Source organism: Cetorhinus maximus, chromosome 4 (assembly GCF_964194155.1).
Source record: "Cetorhinus maximus chromosome 4, sCetMax3.hap1.1, whole genome shotgun sequence".
NCBI classification, from domain to species: domain Eukaryota; kingdom Metazoa; phylum Chordata; class Chondrichthyes; order Lamniformes; family Cetorhinidae; genus Cetorhinus; species Cetorhinus maximus.
This window is the reverse complement of record NC_135882.1, coordinates 101,462,034-101,484,985: the sequence shown is the minus strand read 5'-3', so window position 1 is coordinate 101,484,985 and position 22,952 is coordinate 101,462,034. Positions and strand designations below refer to the sequence as shown.

General features: G+C 44.2%; 1 protein-coding gene across 21 annotated transcripts in view; it reads left to right on the top strand.

The window, feature by feature from the left end:
- The window catches only part of dtna (dystrobrevin, alpha), a 437,527-nt gene that overhangs the window by 299,906 nt on the left and 114,669 nt on the right, over positions 1–22,952 (top strand). For all 21 annotated transcript variants that reach the window (XM_078540552.1, XM_078540563.1, XM_078540570.1 and 18 more), the window contains exon 9: positions 2,144–2,268. In XM_078540552.1, coding sequence (XP_078396678.1) covers positions 2,144–2,268 — 125 coding nt within the window. The remainder of the gene's footprint in view (positions 1–2,143; positions 2,269–22,952) is intronic.

Below are 22,952 nucleotides of genomic sequence, written 5' to 3'. Positions count from 1 at the left end.
ATCACTCTCCTCCTCCCCCATAATACAGGATCCCATTGTAATTCTTGTAGATATCCCTGTCCTCCCCCCGAACCATTTTCTGCGGATTACCTGATGCCCCATTTCAACCTGACCCCTCCCCATCTTGAGGCCCTATGCACAGTGAACTACCGAGACCCCTCTATGAGACCAGTGAGTGCTCCCCTCTTAGTTACCAGTTCCCCATTTAGAGGCTGCAGATGCCTCCCCTTGCTGTGACTGTGCCAACTGCAGCCCAGTACCAAGCCACCGACCCCCAGGGCCAAAATGTGTGAGGAACTAATCAGGCATTGCACACCATGCTGTGCATGAGTGACACAGGACGGACAGGCTCTCTCCCTCCCTGGACTGGGACCAGGACATGTGTGCCAGGCATAGCCTTGTAGCACGGTGTGTGCTGCCCCAGTACTGCCTTTGCTTTCTGGCCCTGACTACAGAGTGTACACTGCCCCAGGACTGCCTCAGACTTATGTCCCACATATATACCCAAGTTACCCACTATACCACAACTGTTCTCATACATTAACAAATTGTTTGTTATTCTCATCAGTTGCTCCACATGCATTTTGTACATGGTTGTTAAGTCATGCAGGTTTCTTAATGGTACGTGTGCGCGTTGCCATTGGCTGTTCATCTAGGTGATGTTCCTTCTCTGGGGCGTGTCGCTCCTGTGGCACTTGTTGCCGTGGTAACTGTTGCTGTTGTTCCTGTTTTCATTTCTGTGTTGGGGACCGGTGGACCTCTGGGGGTGATAGTCATTCTGTGTTCAGTGCAGCTAGTGAGATCCTGTCTGATTGGCTGCCTGCAGTGAAGGAACAACTTCTCTAGTTGTTCATATACGTCTGCGGTTGCACTGGTATATTTGGTTGTTTACTTCCAGCACGTATGATTGAGGTGACAACTGTGTTTGCTTTTCCTTGTCAGTGGCATATTTTCAGCAGCTTTTAGCAGGTTTGAGCAATTCTGTTTTTTTTTAGTAGCTGTGACTTTTCTCCCCCTTTTCAAAACTCAATCTCAGTTCCACTCTGACACCATGTCACAAGCTCAACGAGTACCATGTTTCTTGTGTAATGTCTTTATTGAACTGCTGTGTATGATGCCTCTCCCCAGCCCTATGCCTCATGGAAGAGGTCACATGACTACGGCAAGCCAGATAGGACATGTAGTATTGATTGCATTTCAAAATCCAAACATCCCCGTTTTCATAATGAACGAAGGACACATAGTGTTGCCCACTCACTTAATCTGTCAATGTCCTTTTTGTAACTTTCTGCTCTTATCTACACAATTTACTGTGTCACCTAACTTGCTGTCACAGCAATCTATGGTTCTCCATTTCTTCATCTAAGTCATTTATAAATACAGTGAAAAGCTGTGGCCCATTACGGACCTCTGGGGAACACCACTGGTCACGTTCTGCTAATTTAAGCACATATCGATTATTCCTTTTCTCTGTCTCCTACCTCAAGAAACAATTGTTTACCTGAGCAGCAGAATAGGATGAGAGTTGGTAGAATCTGTGTGGAGAGAGGATATTGGCACAGACTTAATGAACTGAGGGGCTTGTTTATGTGCTGTAGCAATTTATCATTCTGTAAAATAAAATAAACAATGAGGCTTAAATAGAAAGAGAAACTTATAATGAAGTAGACATACAACAATTGTATTTTCTCTGAAGAATTAGAGCCATTTAACCAGGTATCATGGTGTCTGTTGCTCACTTCTAACTTTTTGCATCATGGATTAATCTTGAGGACCAAATGTTGGAACTCAGCAACTTTGTCTAGGTGGGCAGATGGACTGCGGTCACAACAGCAAAACCGTCTCACTCATGCCAACTAACTGCTAAATGTACTGCATTGGTTGATAGCAAATGCACTTCAATCGAGAGCAGCAGTGATGTTGTGATATTGTGTGGTAGAAAAGTTTATAACTCCTTGCCCTATCCTTTTAGCTGAAGGAGACTATGTGCATTTAAGATTTTGTGAAGCGGAAGAAGTAAGGAGGAAAAAAATATATTTTTTTCAAACAGCACAATGTAAAAGTTTTTTTTAGAAACTGTAGTACTGTTTTAATATCTTGATACTTTACCTATCCATGTTACCTTTCCCATCCTTATTCCCAGAAATCCCCTGCAAAGAAGCTAACTAATGCACTTAGCAAGTCCTTAAGCTGTGCTTCCAATCGTGAACCTTTGCACCCAGTGTTCCCTGACCAGCCTGAAAAACCGCTAAACCTGGCCCACATTGTGTAAGTATATGTTGACCTTTTAGGCTTTAAGAATGAATTTCCTATGTTCTGTTGTGTGCTTTAGGTCATTCTCTCAACAGCTTAATGGATGACACACTGTAGAACAGATCCAGATATATTCTTCACAAATAAAACTTGGTCAGTTTCCAAATTTGGTAACAACATCGCATCTGTGTCTCCTACTAGAGCTAGAAACTAGTGCTGTAAATACCTAGTCAAGCTTTGACCCCACCTTTTGAAACTGCACATCCGTGGCCCAGATTTCAGTGGAGTAATGACGGGAAAACCGTCAGCATTCATGTCATTACTCCACTGAAACTGACAACAACTTTTTGAGTCCATGCATGTAGAATAATGTGGAAATCCAGAAGTTGCTGTCAGTGATTCTACACTTCTCCAAAGGATGCATTATTGAGGCACCCCCCAAGTACAATCAATAAGAAATCATCTAAATTAATGAGAATGTCCACTTTTGCACCACGAATCTCGCTGTAAAAACTCTTGAGAAAGTTACATCTTATCGAATTAGGTGTAATTGGGTTTTTAACAGTTCACTAACTTCATAATTACTGCTAAACACCCCCCCCAAATTTTATATTTTTGGAATGTCAAATTTATCCATTATGATAATTTTTACATTTTTAAAAAATTTTGTTCATCTTTATTTTAACTTCTGTCTAATCCATTCATCATCATTTATTTTGCTGTCTGAAAATTTGATTTAAGTGTGGAGGGTCTTAAGTGCTTTTATCTTCTTGATTTAATGCCTGTGAATACTTCAATATAATTTTTGCTTACCTGTTTGCTGACATCAAGGCTGCTGCACACCTGGCGATCCCTTGAGCATCAGATTTAAACTACTGTTGAGAAAGGGGAAAATCATGCCACAGAGATCATGAGATCTTCGTGGGCAGCCTTCTTCGAGGTCAGTGGTGAGAACTGTAGCTTCTCTGCTGACCACAAAGCCCATTATTTCAATGTTGAATTGCTTTGTATTTTGAACTTTATAGACTCTTCTCAAGCTATCTGAAATTATTTTTTATTAAATTATAAAATGTGAAAGCTGTGAATGTTAAGAAGTTTGAAGATATTTACAGAGCTATCTTTAACCTACACACATTTATTCACTACCATTAAATTTCTGATGAAGGGTTGTTGTTTAAATGGATAACCTGTTTCATCTCTTTCCAGACACTAACTTGATATATATTTCCAATATTATTACCTACTTTGTTTCATTTCATTTTTTTTGATCTTTATTGAATGGAAGAATATTTTGTTTGTTAGGCTTTTTTAAAGATCTGTTGATATGTAATACTAATGATTTGAAGTGAACTGCTGTAAAAGTAATTAAGAAAAATAAACGTTAGCCTGGATTAAATGGTAAATTTTGTGAAAATAGGTTACTGTCACTAGTTATTTTGGAAGCATTTATGTTCCCAGGTTGACAACAGAATCACCCCAACATTCCTCACTTTTTTCAACCTATTTATTCTGTATCTTGTGGATTGGAAATTGGGACAGAAGCCATTTCCACCAGTTTTGTGGTCCAAAATCAATGCACCCAAGTTTGTAATCTTGGTTTGTCCCGTCCTGTGATCCACACACCTTGTTCCCACAGAACTAATTTAAATAAATGCAAGGATGGGTGAGGTAGTGCAGGTTATGCTCTTAATGAATTGGGGTGCTTAGCACAGTATTTATTGGGTGTACCTGTGGCCAGAATCAGATGAAACTGACAGATTTTTTAAAAACCAATTGAAGAGTACAAAAGCTTTGACTATGGATTACTGAAGCTTGAAAGAGTTTAGTGAGCCATTCTTTTTCTGTTTTCCTCCAGCCAGTGCTGGACTTGCCTTTAGCTTATTTTGAGATACCCAGGCAATATTTCCCCATCCACCATGAAAGGTTCACTGGACTGGGAATAGAATTCTCAATGGACATTCCTTTGTTTGTCTTTGTAATGGAAAGAGAGGATCAGGAGGGACCATGTGGAAGAAAGGAGAGTGAGACATATAGGAGTATATGCCTTTCAAGATATTACTCCGTTCCTCTCTTCCCCCTCAACCATGCAAATAATTTGCAGACTACACCGATCCTGTAAAGATCATATAAGGACCTCTTTGAAGAACTGTTTCTCTATACAGACAATAAAAGAATAACTGCACGAGCTACTACAGAGAGAGCTGTGGCCATGGCTAAACTACTTGGCTAGTAATGTCTATAACTAAGTGCCATGCCCTCCACAGTCGAACATTCTGCTAATGTTTACTGTCTAGCCTTTCATATGAGGAATAGTAACTCGGATAAAATACCGAAGGGCTGCCGGCATCTATGGAAACATATACCAACGTGCAACACTGCCTTCAGGAGACAGGGAAAGGGTACAGAGGAAAACTTGGGGCGGGTATTATTGTTCACACATCTTTTAAGGCTACTGTCAAATGATGTGGCTGTCCTCAATTACAATTGAATGGGTGGTGTTTTGTAAAATACTGACCTAATGGAGTTTAAACAACTCAAAACAGTTAATTTGTTTTCACAAAAATCTTATTTAAAAATTATTTTTTTATACGTTTTGCTGAAACAATGTTACACCAATAGAGCTGTGTGATAAAAAGGAGCAACTAACATTAGAACATTTCCTGCCTATAGTGGTGAACAGTGGAACTAAAAAGTATCTTTTCATAAAGGATCATTTAAGTAAAGCATGGGTAGAGGGTTCAGCAACAAAATATAATTTCTCTTAATCCATTCAACCTTTTCTCACCATTTTCCCCTTCATTCTTATAGATGAAATAATTCTGCTTGATCCGAAAGTTCAGCCAAAAATTTGGCATTTTGATCATGTATTTTACCAGAAAAATATATTTAAGGAAAATGGCCATGATTTTGCGGTGCTAATGGCTCTCAGCCTTCATCCTTATTACTGAATAAAACTGACAGCAACTTCTGGTATCTGCACATACGCAGTTAAACCCAAATCCAGATGTTGGTGTCAGAGATACCCTGCTTCTTCTTGGGGTGCACTGCTGTAGTCTTCACCAATGGAATCAACACAGAAATCAGTGTTAAGGCATTAACTTAAACTAAATACCCTTATTCTCTCTATAAAGGCCAATGAAATAGTTGAGCCTTGATTAGTTGTGAGTTACTGAGTTCTAATAGTGTAATAAGTCATTATTACTGCTGAAGAACCTCTCTGTCCCTGGAAAAATAATTTGACAAGTGTTGAGTCTAATTCCCTTAAGAAAATTAATGTTTATAATGTTTTTAATTATATTTCCTGTTTTCTACTTCCTGCTGTGCCATCTGTGTGTGTTCTTCAGTCATAGTGACTGAACAGTTTCTTTGCTGCTTGTCCTGTTCAGACTCCAATGTGGAAGGCAAAAATTCAAACCAATGCCAAAAGAGTAGGGATCTCCACTGATGAGCCCATTAAAAACCTGTGGCTAGCTGTTTATGAGGTGAACAGTGAAAGCTATTCCTTCACCTCTCACAGCAAAATCCAGGCCAATCTGTTTCAGAGCAGGAAATGTGGGTGAAATGGAAAGGATAGTTTAATATTTTAGTCAGCTATTAATCTATTACACTTCAATTTAAATCAGAACTGTAACATTGGAAACTCATCCTTGCTCCACTTCAGTAACTCTTAAGAAAAAGGAATTTGTTTTTGACCATATATTGAATTTATAAACGAATGGCAAATTCTACAGTTAATTACTTATATTTTCTTACAATTTGTTTGCCTTTATTGCTGCATAGAAATGACTATGGGTAAGCATTGTTTTTAATATTTATTTAAGTACTTTCTAGTATTATTAAAAACTGAGATATACAATAACCCACACTAGTGTAGAGTAAATAAATAACTAATCACTAATGAGACTAACCCAGAAATAATGGCCGGGAATTAGCTGGGGTGATGGTCAATGGGAGAAAAGTAAGGGGTGTTCCTGCTTGAGCCGTTTCTGGGGACTGCCACCAGATTTTATGTCCCATCAAGCAGCTAATGAACTGCTTAAGGGACGAGATTCTGTTTCCAAGAGCTGCCAGCCAGTCAGAGGCCCAGCAACTCTCTAGTTGCAGCAGCCACTCTGGGAGCAATGGCTGCTGTTGGGACTGAACCCAACCTGGAGCAGCAGCATAGACACCGTCCTTGTGAAAAGGTAAGTAGGGTCAGGATCATTGGAGCCATTTAGGCAGGATCCAGTGGTGGCTTGTGAAGGTCGGGGGATTGGGGGCAGGGTTGTTGCTGTAGGGGCGGGACTGGAGGGCTATCTACCATCTTCCCAACCACTGGCAAAATAACATGGCAATGAGGATGTGACAGGCACCTAACTCCTCCCATTCCAACCCTCCCACATGATTTTTCAGCCTCCCCTGCCTCCTGGACCATTCCTTCAGGCCCCATAAATTCCCGGCCAATGTAACTTTTTGGTTGTCTATTGAATCCTTCACAGACAGGACAGTTGCTGTGGTTACAGTCACTTATGTAATCAATAATTTATAGCTTATAAAGCAAAAGCTACGATTTCAAAAACATTTTAGTTTTCGCACAAAATGTGCAGTTGATTTTGATACATAACCCAAAATCTCATTGAAGCAAACTTCAATGCTTTTTAGTTTAAAGATAGCAACATCTTTAATTGTTGGCCAACTATGTTTACTCCATATTAAAAAGATTCTGTAGTCCCATTCTGGTCAATTTGTATTTCCTGTTTGCTTGAATTTCCTAATTTGAATCAAAATGGATGGTGTAAAACTTGCAATTAGATTCACTACCAGGAAAAAGTTTCAGATTTAATTTCTTATAACTGTTATAATTTTTGTTATGTGATCTTGGCAGTCTGAAGTGTTTGCTCCCTTTCCTTTCTGAAAAATGGGGGTTATAAGGTCAGCTTCCTTGAATATCAATAACACCCAGTTCATAAAGTCATTGAAATCATAGGGGAGAATTCCCCCCCCACCCACGTTGCGGGAGTTGTGCGGGGGCGGGCGGGAGCCCAATCAGCGCACCCAATCAGGTGCACGCCGCCATTTTACGTGGGTGAGCCAATTAAGGGCTGAGCTGAGCGCTCCCTGTGCGGGCAGGAGGGGTTCCCTGAATCGGGGCCTGCGCCGTATCGTGTATGCGAGTGAAAGAGCGCAGAAATCTCCCTGAGGCACCTCTGTTTTAAAAATTTAAATAAAGAAAAAGATTTTAAGACATGTCCCCTCATGTGACAGTGTCACACTTCAAACACTTCATGAAACCTCATCCCGCCCGTGGATGAGGTTCCATGAAAAATGCGAAGGCCACCTGGGCTCTTAGCCTGCCCGCCAACCTTAAGGTTGGACGGGCAGCTCAGTTCATTGGTTTAATTAGTTTTTAAATGGCCTTAACAGGCCTTTGACAGTTCAGCGGGCGCGCAGCCAAACCGGCTGCACGCCAGCCGAACTGAAAAGCTAAATGACGCGCGGTGACGTTGGGACACATGCCCGATGTCACCCTGTGTCATTTTACGCCTCGACAAGCGGGCCCCACCCCCGCTCGCAAAGCCAAAAATTCTGCCCATAGAATATTAAAGCACAGGACACCATTCTGCCCATTGTGTCTGTGCTGGCTCTTTGATTATCTGATTAATTCCACTCACCTCTTTCCCCATACTCCTGTAATTTTATCCATGGACAGGACTTTTCGCTTGGCGTGCGGGCGCGTGCCTGACATGCCTGAGCGTGAAATAAAGTGCATTGACATCGGCCGAGCGTGTCGACGTCAATGCACACTCTCGCAATAGTTACCAGAGCCGGTAGCTTGCCCACCGACAATTAAAAGGCCTATTAAGGCCATTAAGTTAACAATTGTGCTGAATTTTTCACTGCCCGTTCAACCTAACGGTTGATGGGCAGGCGCGGCCTTTGCATTTTTTGGGAAACCTCATCCACAGGCGGGATGAGGTTTCTTAAGGTAAATAAAAATTTTGCACTTGAATTAAAAACATGATTCTGCTCATGTGACAGCATGAGGGGACATGTTTTATGACATTTTTAATTTGGTCATTAGGCTCCATGCCTCAGGGAGATTGAAGTGCTCTTTCGCGTGCATGTGCGAAGTTCACGCTAGGCCCAATCGCACTTCTCCCTCCACCCACACAGGCACCACTGAGTGCTTCTGCTCATGTTCCATGCTGGAATTGATACGCCCGCATAAAATCGTGGTGTGGTGCCAATCACGGGCAGCAGTCGACTTCCCGACCCCCCCCTTGCCGAGCACCCCGCCAAGGGCAAAATTCTGCCCCAGGTCTTTCTGTAATGTTACTATTGCTTCTGCTTTCACCACCCTTTTAGGCATCACATTCCAAATCACAACAACTCACTGTTGCCGATGACCTTAAGTTTGTCCTCTTTAGTTACCAATCCTTAGGCCACTGGAAATGTGTTTACTCCATGAAACCATTCATGATTTTGAACACTTCTATCAAATCGCCTCAATCTTCTCTGCTCTACGCTGAACAATTCAGCTTTTCTAGTCTTTCCAAATAACTGAAGTTCCTCTGATCTCTTCTGCATCCTCTCCAAGATCCTGACATATTAAAATTAGATGCCCAGAATTGAACACAATACCTTCACTGAGGTCTAAGTAGTGTTTCATAAAGGTTTAACATAACTTTCAACTTTTCCCTTCTTGCTTTTGCTCAGGATCCCATATGCTTCTTAACAGCCAGCTCAACTTGTCCTGCCACCTTTAAAGACTTGTGTACAGTCTCTCTGTTCTTGCAGCCCTTTAAAATTGTACCTTTTAGTTCAGTCTCCTCATTCTTCCTTCCAAAATACATCACTTCACACTTCTCTGTTAAATTTCATCTGCTGTGTGCTCATCTTACCAGTCTGCTCATGCCCTCTTGAAGTTTCTTACTATCTTCCTCATTGTTTACTACATTTTCGAGTTTGGTATCATCTGCAGGCTTTAAAATTATACGTTGTATATCCAAGTCCAGGTCATTAACCGTGGTCCTAATACCAATTGTGGGGGAACATTGCTCCACACTCCAGCCTGAGAAACTGCCGTTTACCATTACTTTCTGCTTTTTGTCCCTTAGCCAATTTTATGACCATGCTGCCACTGTTTATTTTAATTCGTGGGCTTTAATTTTTACCAGCAAGTCTATTAAGTGGTACTTTGTCATTTACCTTTTGAAATGCAACATCAGCTTTCAAGAACTCATCAAGTTAGTCAGGTACAATTTGCCTTTAACAAATTCATGCTGACATTCATTTGATAGCTCATTTTTCCAAATGCCAATTAATTTTGTCCCAGACTATTGTAAGAAGTTTCCCTACCACCAACTTTCAGCTAACTGACATGTAATTGCTGAGTTTATGCATCTCCCCTTTTTAAAACAGGGGTGAAACTTTTGCAATTCTCCAGGCCTCTGGTACCAGCCCCATATCCAAGGAGGATTAGAAAATTATGGCCAGAACCTCTCATTTCTACTCTGTCTTCCCTCATCAAACTAGGATGCATTCCAATTGGACCAGATGACTTTTCTTCTTTGAGAATGCCACCCTTTTAAATACCTCCTCTATATTGTTTCCTATCCAGTACCACCAGTGTCTCCTCCTTTACTGCTATCTTGGCAGCATTCTCTTCTCTAGTGAAGACAGGTATAAAGTACTCATTTGTTTCCTCAGCCATATCCTATATCTCGACAAGAAGATCCTTTTTGTCAATATTCGACCCCACTCCTTCTCTGATTACTATTTCACAACAGTTATGATGTGGCAGATGATATGTGCCAGGTGGATCAAATTCTCGAGGGAAACTTGATCACACGGTCGCAATGATTTTGCAATTTGTATTTTATTTCGAGATGTGTGCCTTGAATTTTGTAGTAATAAGTCCACCCAGACTTAGAGATATTTTTACAAAACTAAATTAAACATTTATTAACAAAAGAAAAGGTTTCAAGCACATACACAGGTCTACAAATTAACTACTATAATAACTCCTAAAATTCCTAATTAATCTGGCTCCCAGTCACACCTCTGTCGAGGCAACAGTAAAAACAAGTAGATTTAAACAGACCCAGGCAAAGCAACTTCGGTTCCTATAGACAGCAACTTGATGCACAGAGGCTAGAGGCATTTCACACCTGTGTCAGATCTTAGAATGCCTTCTCCTTACACATAACCTCATCTCCTTTATACATGTTCTCCCTTTTAACGCAAATTCCATTGTTCCCATATGTTTTTGCAACTTTACTTTTTTCATAATATATATCTTTCATAGCATTAATTTTATCAGAAACCTTTGGGAAAAATAAACACATTGGGCAGGATTTTCTGCTCAGCATAAGGGCACGCACCTGACACGCACTCGTGCAATATTTCGGTTGGCGGGCGCACATGAGTTAGTAGCACGCCCGCCAACAATTAAGAGAGCTGTTAAACCCATTAATCAATTAATTGAAGTGAAATTTTCCCTATCTCTCAAACCTTACAGTTGGCGGGCGGGCAAATAGGCCAAGCGGCCTTTGGATTTTTGAGGAGACCTCATCCACGGGGCGGGGGGGAATGAGGTTTCTGACATTAATTAAAAATGAAGTAAAAATTTTTGAAACTAATTTTTAGCATGTCCCTGCTCATGGGGCAGAGCCACATGAAGGTATATGCTTACCTTAATTTTTAAATCTTTATTTTTAATGTTAGAAATCTTCAGCTCCCTGAAGCAGATCTGTGCCTTCAGGGAGCTTTCACTGAGTGCATCCGTGCGCATGCGCTGATTTTCGCGGTCGCCCCCATCCCCACCTGGGCAGCTCTGAGCGTTTCAGTGCATGTATCATGCTGGTTGCCCGTTAATTGGCCAGACAGCGTGAAATTCTGGTCGGGACCTGATTGACAGCGGCAGGCCGTTGCGCGGCCGCTCCCGAGCCCGTCCGACAAGGGGAAAATCCTCCCCACTGTTAGGCTTAGCTTCTTTTAGCTAGGTGTAACATCTTACCATTTCTTTGAAACTCAGACTAACCTAATTTATCTATAAATGCTAATTTTCCTCACACCTCACATTCTAAAACTTCAACCATGTTTATATATTTAGCATTTTAGCATTTAGCTTCTTGTTTGATGACTCAAAATCCTCCAGACCAGCTTTCTCCAATTTAATTAAATACCAAACACACACACACAGATACACAGAGAAACTAATTAAAATCCCACTATGAAACCACTTTTAAAATAAATCACAATAATATTACAAAGGTTATTATATTTTCATGACACTATTTATGTTTTTTTTAAAAGTCTTTTGGGTTCACTTCTATGTAGCTGCTAATCTCATACACTCCCTCTGCCCCTCTTATTCCCATGTTTAGGTCTCCTTTTTCAGTCTCATTTTAACTTATTCAGCTTTGGATGCCCTCTATTTTCACCTCATGGAACCGTATCTACTCTGTACCCAAACCATCTCCTTTTTGAAGGCCTCCTGTTGTTTAACTACTATTTTGCCTACCAACTTTTGATTCCAATCTATCTGGGCCAGTTCCCTTTTCAAAGCACTGAAACTTGCTCTCCTCCAGCTAAGTATTTATGTGCCTATTTATGACCTTCTCCATTGCAATTCTAAACCTGGTGACAGCATTACTGTTTCCCAAATGTCCACTCTTTGGAAACATGCGCTACTTGCTCCCTTTCCTTCCCCAAAACGAGATTCAGCATTTCTTCCTTCCTTGTTGAATTAGAAGCGGAGTAATGGAGAAAGTTCTCTTGTTATCATTTCAAACATTCCTCCCCATCTTTGCCCTTTGCACTGTTACTGTCCCTGCCTATATTAGGATAATTGAAGTTACCCCATTATCTGTAATTCTTGCATCTTTCTATAATTCAGCTGCAAATTTGCTCCTCCATCTCCCTCTCTCTATTTGGAGGCCTATATGATGCAAACAATAACTAACAGCTTCTCCATTGTTCTGTAATTCTAACCACGTGGACTCTGTCTTTGGCTCCTCCTTTTTATTTCTTTCCTACCGTTCCTCGGTGGGGGAGGGTGCAGTTAGCTCAGTTGGCTAGAAGGCTAGTGTATAGTTCTGAATAACTCCAACAGCGCGGATTCGATTCCCGTTCCGGCTGAGGTAGACTTGGGGTCTGTTTCTTCGTCCTGCCCCTGAGAGTGGAAGGTAATGGCAAGCCACTGCTGAAAAAAAACAACCAAGAAAACAGCTCAGGATGAAGCACCAGCAGACAATGACCCAAGCCTCTGCCATTGGGCAGAGCACATGTGAGTGAATGAATGAATAAATCTTTCCCGAATATCTTGCAGGTAGGAATGCTCAGCTCCCAATCCTCCCCTTCTCTGAGCCAGGTCTCATTACATTACAGTCCCAGGTGCTGATTTGTGCCCAGCAACTCACCAACTTTATCTACTATGCTCGCTGCATTTAAGGAAAATGCACTTCAAACCTTTCTTAGATTGGTTTGTATTTTCCCCCTGACTAATTACTCTGGGCGGAATCATCCAGTTCCATTGATGGCAGGCATGAGTGGACAATATGGTGAAAAGACGAAAAATCGGCTTTATGTCATCATGAAACCAGTTTGTGATCATCCACTCCACCCAGCATTGGCAGGCTGTTTCCCGTCGCCACACGTCAGGAACCTAATTTCAATACTTTAGCATCTCATCATAAGCCCTGCTTGCCGGAATCATCCCCCTCACGCTGGATCATCCGGGCACATCGGCGTGATTGCACGCTGACATGTTTCACAACTGTACATAAGTGACGAGCACCTGGCGAGCTGCACTTCGCTTGGGACTTCGAGGTTTGTTTGCCGACCTTGCTTCAGGCAGCCCCCGTGGTCATCAGCACCAGGCTTTGCAGGTAGCACCACATCACTTTTAGGGGGGCTCACTGGCAGGTCTCTACCTACCAGACCAGCCATAAGGCTGGGGTGGCTTTTCAACAGCTGCAGGCCTTGGACTTGCTTGGGGAAGGGGGAGAAGTGGCCTCAGGCAAGGGAAGAGGCTGCAAGGCGCGGGCTGTACTGGGGAAGGGGGGTAACCCAGGGTTTGTGTGGAGGCGCATGTTGATCTGTGCAGTGGCCTCAAGATGGTGAGGGCAGAGGAGGCAGCCTCCAGTGAAGCTGAGGCCTGACGGAGTTGCGAGGAGATGCGTGAGAGAGAGTGGTAATGTCCCTTCAGCTGGCAGTGAGTGAGATGCCAGTGAATGTGTGATTTGTAAGTAGCTTGTAAGTGCGTGATTTTAGAGTGATGAGATGGTTGACTTACCCTGGTGGCACAGATGAGATCATTCATCCCTTTTCTGCACTGGATGGCCGACCTCTTATGTGCAGCATTGGCACTGACCAATCTCTGCCACAGCCTCCCAAGCTGGAATGGTGAGACTGATGAGCCTCCTGCGGCCAGAGCAGGGGTAGAGGACATCATGGCGTGCCTCCACAGCATCCAGATGGTGTCCCAGGGATGCGTTACTAAATCAGGGGGGACTGCACTTTTCTTGGCTTTTGGGGCCATGTCTTCACCGGAGCAGTGCTGGGCTGCAAGCAAAGAGAACTGTGTGCGCGGCTGCAGTTTAAATATAGTACCCGGCGTGAGGAAGCAGCGAGATAATGACATGGCGGGCAAATCGAAGGCCACCCGCCAACGAGACCGTGTGTTTCCTGTGGCTACATAATTAATGAGGTGGGAAGGTGACGAAACGGCGCTCGCTACCACACTTAGTGCAAATCTGGGATGATTCCATCCTCTGTTTCTGAACGTTGCTTTACTCTAGTGCTATTTGACTTTCTTAGTCCTCTGTGCACTATGTTTCTCCTCTCTAATGTTTCATCTTGTTGCCAGCTCCGATCATTTCTATCTTGTTGCATCATCCATTGACCCAATAGTAGTTCCCATCCTCTTAACTTCCATTTTTAGGGCGGAATCATCTGTGCCCGATGGCATCTGATGTGCTTTGCGGTGTGAGCGGACAATATGGCGAGAAGGCCAAAAATCGGTTACATGATGTCGTGAAACCAGTTTACGATCGTCTGCTCAGCCCGTCGATAAGAGGCCGTGTTTCCCGTCATCGGATGTCAGGAACCTCACTGTATTACATCTGAATACCATTATAAGGCTAGCCCACTGGGCTCATCCCCCACACTGGATCATCCGCCCACTTCGGCATGATTACATGCTGACATATTTCACAATTGCACATAAGTGACATGTACCTGGATCAGCGCCAGGCTTCACAGACGGCACCACAACACTTTTAGGGGGGCTCACAGGCAGGTCTCTTACCCACCATACCAGCCATAAGGTGGGGTGGCTTTGTATGGTTGCAGGGCTAGGGCTTGCTTGGAAAAGGGCAGAAGTGGCTTCAGGCAAGGGAAGAGGCTGCATAGTGAGAGCTGTAGTGAGGAAGGGGGGTATCCCACTGTTTGTGTGGAGCCCAAGTTGATCTGTGCACGTGGCCTCAAGATGGTGAGGGCTGAGGAGGCAGTCTCCAGGGCAGATGAGGCCAGTTGGAGATATGAGGGTGTGTGTGAAAGAATGCGTGGTGATGTTCCTTGAGCTGTCAGTGAGTGAGATGCCAGTGAATGTGTGATAGGCTTGAGTGTGTGAGTTTAGAGTGATGAGATGGTTGCGTTACCCTGGCAGCACGGATGAGATTATTCAGCCTCTATCTGCACAGGATGGCCAACCTCTTCTGTGCAGCATTGGCACTGACCACCTCTGCCATCGTCTACCAAGCCAAAGCGGTAATGTTGCTTCCCCTCCTGCGGCCAGAGCGGAGGTAGAGGATATCACGGTGGACCTCCACTATGTTCAAAAGGCACTCAAGGGACACATTACTAAACTTGGGAGCTGCAGCCTCCCTTGCCTTTCAGGGCCATGTCTTCTTTGTAGCAGTCCTGGGCTGGAAGCGCTGAGAGGTGTGAGTGTGGCTGTACTTTAAAGATTGGAATCTTTTCTAACTCCGGCATTGAAGCCTCAGAGAAGAATAAGTGTGCCCTCCTTCAGAACCCCAAAGAGAATTTGGTCAATCTTGGTATAGAAATCTTCCTTGGTTTTGTCGTTGATATCCAGGGCAGGATTTTCCCCCAGTCGGGGAAGAAGTTGAAATGCAGGCGCGCAAGAGGCGTGCCTCCGATTGGGGGTCCATTTTATGTGGGCTGGCCAATTAAGGCCCGCCCAGCGTGACGTCCGCACGGAAGTGCTATGTGCTCCCCATGCAGGCGGGGCGGGGGGGGAATCCCTAAACCTGAGAGTGCACTCTTTCGCGCATGCGCACAAAAGAGCGCACTCATCTCCCTACGGCTAAGTGCTGCCTCAGGGAGATCAGCTCTACAATAAAAAAATATTAAAAATAGAAAACAAAAATCCCTGACATGTCCCCTCATGTGACACTGTCATATGAGTCGGGACATGTCCATAACTTTTTTAAAAGCTTTAGTTAAATTTTTAAAACCCACATGAAACCTCATCCCACCCGTGGATGAGGTTTCATGGTTTTTCTGAAGCCCGGCAGGCTTCCTGGCCGGCCTGCCAACCTTAAGATTGGACGAGCAGGTCCGTTAATTACTTCAAAGACTCTGTCAATGGCCTCAGTTGGCCATTGAAGGTCGGCAGGCGCACAGCTGATTTTGCTGTGCCCCCACCTACCGGAAAATTTAAATGGGGCCCGGTGACGTTGGGAGCTCTGCTCGACATCGCCGCGCATCATTTTATGTGTCGGCGAGCGGGCCCCCCCCCCCCACTCACCGACCGGGAAAATCCTGTCCCCAGAGTTGGGGCATATACACTGACCATGGTGGCGAATTGGTTCCTCGCCAGTTTAAGATGAAGAGTCATAAGGCACTCATTTCTTCCGAGAGGGAATCATGAAAGAAGAATCAAGTTAATTCTTGATGCCAAATCCAACTCCATGAACTCTGCATTTTTCTCCTGATTTCCCTTTCCAGGAGAAAGTATAGCCACCTTGGAGCTCCTTGAGCAGCCCCTCTCCAGCTTGCTGGTACTCACTCAGCGCAGTGATGTCAATGTCACATCAGTGGAGCTCTCAGGCTACAAACACAGTGCAAAGCTCTGGGCGTTCACTCATGAAGATTAGGGGCAGAATTTTCTGCCTGTCGGGCGGGCCGGTTGGGAGCGGGCACGGAGCTGCTCGTCTCCCACGATCGGCTGCACACTGTCACTTTACGTGGGCGTGCCAATTAATGCCCGACCAGCGTGACGCGCGGCCAGTAGTGCTGAGTGCTACCTGTGCAGGTGGGGGTAGGAGGGAGAGTCGGGGACTGCGCTCTTTTGCGAGATTAAGTTCATATTGAAAGTTTTAAATAAAGAAAGATTTAAATTATTTGGACGTCCCCACATGTGACAGTGTAACATGAGCTGGGACATGTTTATGAATTGGGAAAAAATATTTATTTATTTAATAAAGCCTTCAGGAAACCTCATCCCGCTCGTGGATGAGGTTTCCTGAAAAATGTGAAGGCCGCTTGGGCTCTTCGCCTGCCCAGTAACCTTAAGGTTGGACAGGCAGCATTGATAATTACTTTAATTGCTTTTTTAATGGCCTTAACAGGCCTTTGACAGTTCGGCAGCGCGATGCACGCTGAATGACAGCACACGCCATTTTACGCTTCGGCCTGCTGGGCCCACCCCCGCACCCTGACATGAAAATTCTGGCCTAGGAGTACCCCCTCTTGGAAATGTCATTTTCCTATTTTGGGCTCTCTTCTCCTGTAGCCAAAGTAGAAATGAAAAGCTCCAATTGTCAAGGTGATCCGCAGTAATAATCTCTTTTTAAACAAACTTGTGTATTCTCAACTGCAAAACCATGATGACTGCTTCTGCAGGCCTTTAATTCCAGCAGCAACATGTGATTTCCTGCTAACAGTCAACTTCACAATCATAGGTCACTTTCCCATGTTTACATCATTCAAATGATGTTAACCATAAAGATACACTTGGAATCAGTGTATTAAGGGTCAGACTATTCTCACATTTGCCCAGTTTTGATCCTGATATTTGATCAGAATTCTAGGCCATTGAATCAGTTGTGTGTTTGAAATTTCAGTTCTCTGTCTGCCCACTAGATGGGGTCTTTAACCATGGAAACAAATTACAATTTTGTGACGTTCATATTTTCTGCTCCCCTTTCCACAGAGTGATGGGGACATTATCAACTTATAGTCTTTGATCTTGCACGAGTCATCTGTAGCAGGAAAGAAGGAATGATGGAAACATGCAACAATTAAAGAAGGGAAATAAAAATGGGAAAGGATGACAAAATTATATTAATAAGAATGAACTGAAAATATAAATGATGCGCGGTGACATTGGGACACATGCCCGACGTCACCGCACATCATTTTATGCTTCGGCGAGCGGGGGTGGGGCCCGCTTGCCAAGCCAAAGATTCTGCCCCATAAGTTTGTTCGTTTAAACTTAGCTTTTCAGAGGGCATTCAATAAGATGCAACACAAGAGATTGTTACTCAAGAATAGGCCTCATGGATTTGTGGGTATGAAAGTAGCATGGATTGTGGATTGGTTAGCAGCTAATAAAGACAATATAAAGGTCACTTTTGGGATGATAGGCAGCAGAGTGTCACAAGGATCAGTGCTTGAGCCTCAGCTATTTATGATCTAAATCAATGACTTGAGGGGATCAAATGTAATGTATGCAACTTTGTTGATGATACAAAGCAAGATTGGAATTTAAGCTGTGAAGAGGATGCAAAAAGGGCTCTAAAGAGATATAGATCAGGTAAGCGAGTGGGCAGCAAGGTGGCAGGTAGAGTATAAAGTGGGAAGTGTGAAATCATCCACTTTGGTAGGAAGACTAGGAAAACAGAATAGTCTTTAAAAGCTGATAGGCTGGTAAATGTTGGTATTCAGAGGGTGTTCTTGTATATGGATGACTGAATGTTAACATGGAGCTACAGCATGCAATTAGGAAAGCAAATGGTGGGCAGAATTTTGCCGTCGGCAAGCAGGGGGTGGGGCCTGCTCGCCGACGCGTAAAATGACGCAGGATGATGTCGGGCGGAACCCCCGACGTCATCCCACCCTATTTAAATTTTCAGGAAGGCAGGGGCGCAGCAAAATCAGCTGCGGGCCCACCAACCTGTCAATGGCCAATTGAGCCCATTGACAGATCAATTAAAGTACTTAGTGTACCTGTCCGTCCAACCTTAAGGTTGGCGGGCAGGCCAGGAGCCCCGGCGACAAACAGATGAAACATGAACCCTCATCCACAGGTGGGATGAGGTTTCATGCAGGGTTTTAAAATTTTTAATAAAGTTATTATGTTAATTATGAACATGTCCCATCTCATGTGACATTGTCACATGAGGGGGACATGTTAGGGATTTTTTTTTTTCTATTTTTAATAGTTTTAAAAATGTAAGCGATCTCCCTGAGGCAGCACTTAGTCTCATTGAGATGTGCGCTCTTTCGTGCGCATGTGCGAAAGAGCGCACTCTCACTTTTGGGGATTCCCCCCCGCCAGCACAGTAAGCACATAGTGCTTCCCACCGGCCATCACGCTGGATGGGCCTTAATTGGCCCGCCCACGTAAAATGGCGGCAGGACTCGCTTCTCCGTCGGGGAACGGCTTCCCACCCACCGGAGATTGGGTCGGGCCTGACAGGCAGAAAGTTCTGCCCAGTATGTCAGCCATCCTTGCAAATGAATTGGAGTGAAAGAGTAAGGAAGTTATACAGAGCTTTGTGTGACCACATCTTGAATACTTTGTACAGTTTTGGGACACAAAATAAGGCTCTGGTAGTTTTGGTGCTGTAGGTGATAGTTTGGCACTGCTTCCGCCCACTTCCAGCGAGGTGTGCATCGAACACCATCTTGATGATGATGTTGGCACGGGTGTTACATACATGCCCTAGAAATAGGCAGAATAGGTAGATTGTGTGTCAGCCCATTTCTAATGCTGATTTGAAGGACAATTCCCCATTTTCAACCTCGCAGCAATCGTTAATACCTCTTAAACATTGTCATGCTCATACAATATGATGAATGAACTATAAAAATGCACTTGTGAAGTATAAACCTGAAATGGACACTTTCCTGTAAAACAAAATGGAGTTGAGATGCCAGGTGACCTTCTTTCCTGCTAATATACATGGAACTGCAAGAACCTTGAGCTATTTTTCATGTCTGAACAAATCTTGACAAACTCATTAAAATTCAAATGAATTTTTTGAACTTTTCTTTGGGAAGTCATTGAAATGCAAATGACCCTTCCTGTGGTTCATGACTGCACTTCTTCAGCTAATTAAAAAGGCTGATTTCATAATGCTGCTGTCGACTCAGACTCCAAACTTGAAATCTAGAAAACAGGTGCGAAAAGCTGTATTTTATCAACATGGTATGTGGATGAGTGATACCTGGACTCCATTGTTTGACAATAGCTTAAGAATCAGAAACTGTTTATCAGAGCAATGGAATGAGATGCTCTGATCACATGACAGAAATTAGGGGCAGGATTTTACGTGTCGGCGAGCGGGGATGGGGCCCGCTCGCCGACGCATAAAATAACGCGCCGTGATGTCGGGGGGAACTCTCGACGTCACCCCGCCCCATTTAAATTTTCAGGAAAGCGGGGGCGCAGCGAAATCAGCTGCATGCCCGCTGACCTGTCAATGGCCAATTGAGGCCATTGGTAGAGGCAATTAAGTAATTAAAGGACCTGCCTGTCCAACCTTAAGGTTGGCGGGCAGGCCAGGAGCCCCAGCGCGGGATGAGGTTTCATGTAGCTTTTAAAAAATGTTTATAAAGTTTGTGTGAAAATTATGGACATGTCCCAATTCATGTGACATTGTCACATGAGGGGATTTTAGGGAAATTTTGTTTTTCTATTTTTATCTTTTTGACATTTACAGCCGATCTCCCTGAGGCTGCACTTAGCCTCAGGGAGATGAGTGCGGTCTTTCGTGCACATGCGCGAAAGAGTACTCTCTCGATTTTGGGATTCCCCCCTGCCTGCACAGGGAGCGCATAGCACTTCTGTGCGGCGTCACACTGGGCGGGCCTTAATTGGCCCGTCCACATAAAATGGCACCACACCCCCGATCGGGGCTGCTGATCGGAAGCACGCTTATGTGCACCCGCCATTCAACATTCCCCCCCCTCCCCCCCAACGAGGGGAAAATTCAGCCCTAGGTTTCTGATAAGGGGTTTTAATTATGCATATTTGATTCTGACAGTGACAGAACCATCTATATCAGTGAAGGGAAAAGAGCGTGCCAAAGAAACACCAGTAGGCAGAGACTTTGGTTGGTCTATTTGAGGAACTGTACCAGAGCTTCACCATTGCATTATGACTGGAGTGGAATAAGAGAAATCTGTTACTGCAAACATTAATCAGCAGCGAATCCAACCTCCTAAACATCCAGAGCTTTTCTTCAGTAGACAAAAAAAAGATTACAGGCCTGCATCATTTCAAGCCTTCAACCCCGGGGAAAAGCAAGTGTAACCGAGAACTCTTGAAATTCTAAGACTTAAGTGCATGCTACTTTTGTAATCACAAGCTTTTCCTGAGTGTATGTGTATCTCTGAGTGTGTGTGTGGGTGTAGTTGTCTATATTCGGGTTTGAACAATAAATATTTTCTTTTAAAACTTATGAAAAACCTGACAGTTTGTTAAATTCTATCACGGGATGTGGGCGTCTCTGGCTAGGCCAACATTTATTATCCATCCCTAATTGCCCTTGAGAAGGTGATGGTGAGCCGCCTTCTGGGACCACTGCAGTCCCTGTTGTGTAGGTATATTCACAGTGCTGGTAGGAAGGGAGTTCCAGGATTTTGACCCAGTAACAGTGAAAGAACGGCAATACAGTTCCAAGTCAGGATGATGCATGGCTTGGAGAGGAATTTGCAGCTGGTGGCATTCCCATGCATCTGCTGCCCTTGCCCTTCTTGGTGGTAGAGATTTCAAGTTTGGAAGGTGCTGTCAAAGAAGCCTTGGTGAGTTGCTGTGGTGCATCTTGCAGATGGCACACACTGCTGCCGCTACGTCGGTGGTGGAGGGAGTGAATGAATGTTGATGGAGTGCCAATCAAGCAGACAGCTGAGGTTTTTGAGTGTTGTTGGAGCTGCACTCATCCAGGCAGAGTATTCCATCACACTCCTGACTTGTGCTTTGCAAATGGTGGGTAGTATTATGACCTGAATAGGAGTGCTCAGTTGGTCTAGCCCACCCTCTGTACTATTACTGCAAATTAAATTTGGGCTGCTCAACCTGTATGAAGATAAAAGTCCACCATGATTACTGTGTTATCCTTATTACATGCACTTCTAATTTCCTGAATTATGCTCTGCCCTGCACCACAAGGAGGCTTATAAGCAACTCCCATCAATGTTTTCTGCCCCCTGCTGTTTCTGAGTTCCACCCAACTGATTCTACTTCTTGATTTTCTGAGCTAAGATCATTTCTCTCTATCTTTGTCCCACCATTATCAGGACATATCCTGAAATAATTGGTTCCCAACCTTGGTCATGTCACAATGCTGGCTATTGGATCAAACCGATTAATTTCTGTCTGTGCTATTAATTCATCTAATTTGTTCTGAATGCTTCACTCATTCAGATAAAGTGCCTTTTTGACTTTTTTCTAATTTTCCTTGATGTCACTTTAGGCACTCTTGCCCTATCACCTTTGTGACTCTCACTGCCCTGTCCTGACCCACTCTGCTTATTTTTACTTAAAACATTGCTCTGCTCTAGAGCTTTGACATTTCCTTTGCATCCTCCATAAGCAGATCGCCGAGGGCTGGATGGTGAACCTCAGGAAGAGGAAGAAGTAGAGGAGGGGAAGGAAGTGGGGAGGCAGCCAACACACCCACTTTCCAGACGGGCTGTTTGTGAGCACATCAGTTGACTGCAGCTCCCATGAATAAAACCCCAGACCCCCATTGTTTAGCAGTTCCAGGCCTTACCATCCCTCTAATGGACCATCACAGCAGCTTGGTCACAATCTTAAAAGTAACCAATTTTACTCAATGAACCATCCAAAACTCCATACAGTACTCAACAAATCACCCTTGTACTTCCCCATAGTGCCGGCTTTGCAGCTGTCTTTGCCTAGCCTAGTGCTTCTACACAGTGCGACCCCAGTGGCTGCTATGGCTGGTGAATAGCAGCTGACTTTAAGTGGGGGAGGTTGCAGATAAACATAGGGGTTAGATTGCCAATCTTCAAGCTGCACCATCTCGGCATGGGCAGCAGCAGTCTGGGCTGACTGGCTATCGGGGAACATCAGAGGTACTGGTGGACTGGCAGTGGTGGGAGATGAGTGCTATCATCCTGAGGGAAGGCAATAGATTAGTTGCATGGAGCCACTGCGATTCCCCGCCCCCCACCTCCCCATCCGGCTGTGTCTCAGCTATTAATCTGTTGAAGGACAGATTGCTGGACTGTTGTGAGAACCTTCATGCCCCCTTGAGCATTGATATCCAGAACCATGGTGGTAGCAATCTGGGCTTACTTGACAACAAACTGTGATTTTGTGACCTCAGTCTGAGCTTCCACTGTAGCACTGAGATGTTGGGTGGCTTCTGGCTGTGCTGCCATGGGACCTGAGACATTGGCCATCAGACGCTGCATGATGGTTGGGTCCACAGGTGTACCCATGGACTTGGCCACCACTGATGGGCAAGAAATTATGGGTATTAAATCCTCATGAA